This window comes from Penaeus monodon, chromosome 22 (genome assembly GCF_015228065.2).
Source record: "Penaeus monodon isolate SGIC_2016 chromosome 22, NSTDA_Pmon_1, whole genome shotgun sequence".
In the NCBI taxonomy this organism is placed as follows: domain Eukaryota; kingdom Metazoa; phylum Arthropoda; class Malacostraca; order Decapoda; family Penaeidae; genus Penaeus; species Penaeus monodon.
Window position 1 is genome coordinate 7,008,343 of NC_051407.1, and position 632 is coordinate 7,008,974.

General features: G+C 47.6%; 1 protein-coding gene across 1 annotated transcript in view; it reads left to right on the forward strand.

Moving 5' to 3' along the window:
- Positions 1-537: 537 nt before the first annotated feature.
- LOC119587520 (ATP-dependent RNA helicase A-like) overlaps positions 538-632 on the forward strand; it is a 1,372-nt gene continuing 1,277 nt past the window's right edge. Inside the window, exon 1 of the mRNA XM_037936247.1 lies at positions 538-549. Within this exon, the coding sequence (XP_037792175.1) occupies positions 538-549 (12 nt within the window). The remainder of the gene's footprint in view (positions 550-632) is intronic.

The window sequence follows — 632 nt, forward strand, 5'->3', positions numbered from 1 at the left end:
TCGCAACAAGTTGGAAACGTGTTCCACCGCCATTGGAAATCGAAATGGCATATAATTTAGCTGAGATTCCCACACGCTGGGGCCGGTGTCTCGCCTATCCCCGCAGCACGCCATCTGATGAGGATTTAATATTTCTGTCGCCAGATTTAAGATTTCTCTCGCGATGTCTCAAGCACGGAAAGAGCGAGGTGTAAGAGTCGGCTTTCGCAATTGCCGACATTAGCCGCGACTGCACCTTTACCTTCTAGAAGCAATAATTCGGAAAAAAAGGCGTAGTCATCTTTGCGTCAGTGCCTTGCTGCCATTCCACGAGCGAAGGGCATTCAGGACCGACAAGCAGAAGCCGGAAGCTTGACATGAGGATGTCCTTTCTCTCATTTCTGGTCCGAGGCGAGACCAGTTTGTGGGGGAAAAGGAGAGGTGGCGCAGCAAAGAGTAACGTCTGACTGAAGGGGAGAGCAGTAGAATGTTGGCATGTGAGGGAATGTGGCGTATAAAAGCCATCCCTGAGCAATTGAAGAACACAGTGCCTCCGCCATGAAGCTTTTGGTAGGTTCTTTTTACCTGAGAAGAGAAATATTTTCCTGGAACTACATTATATTTGAATTATTTTTTTACTTGGTGCATAAAGC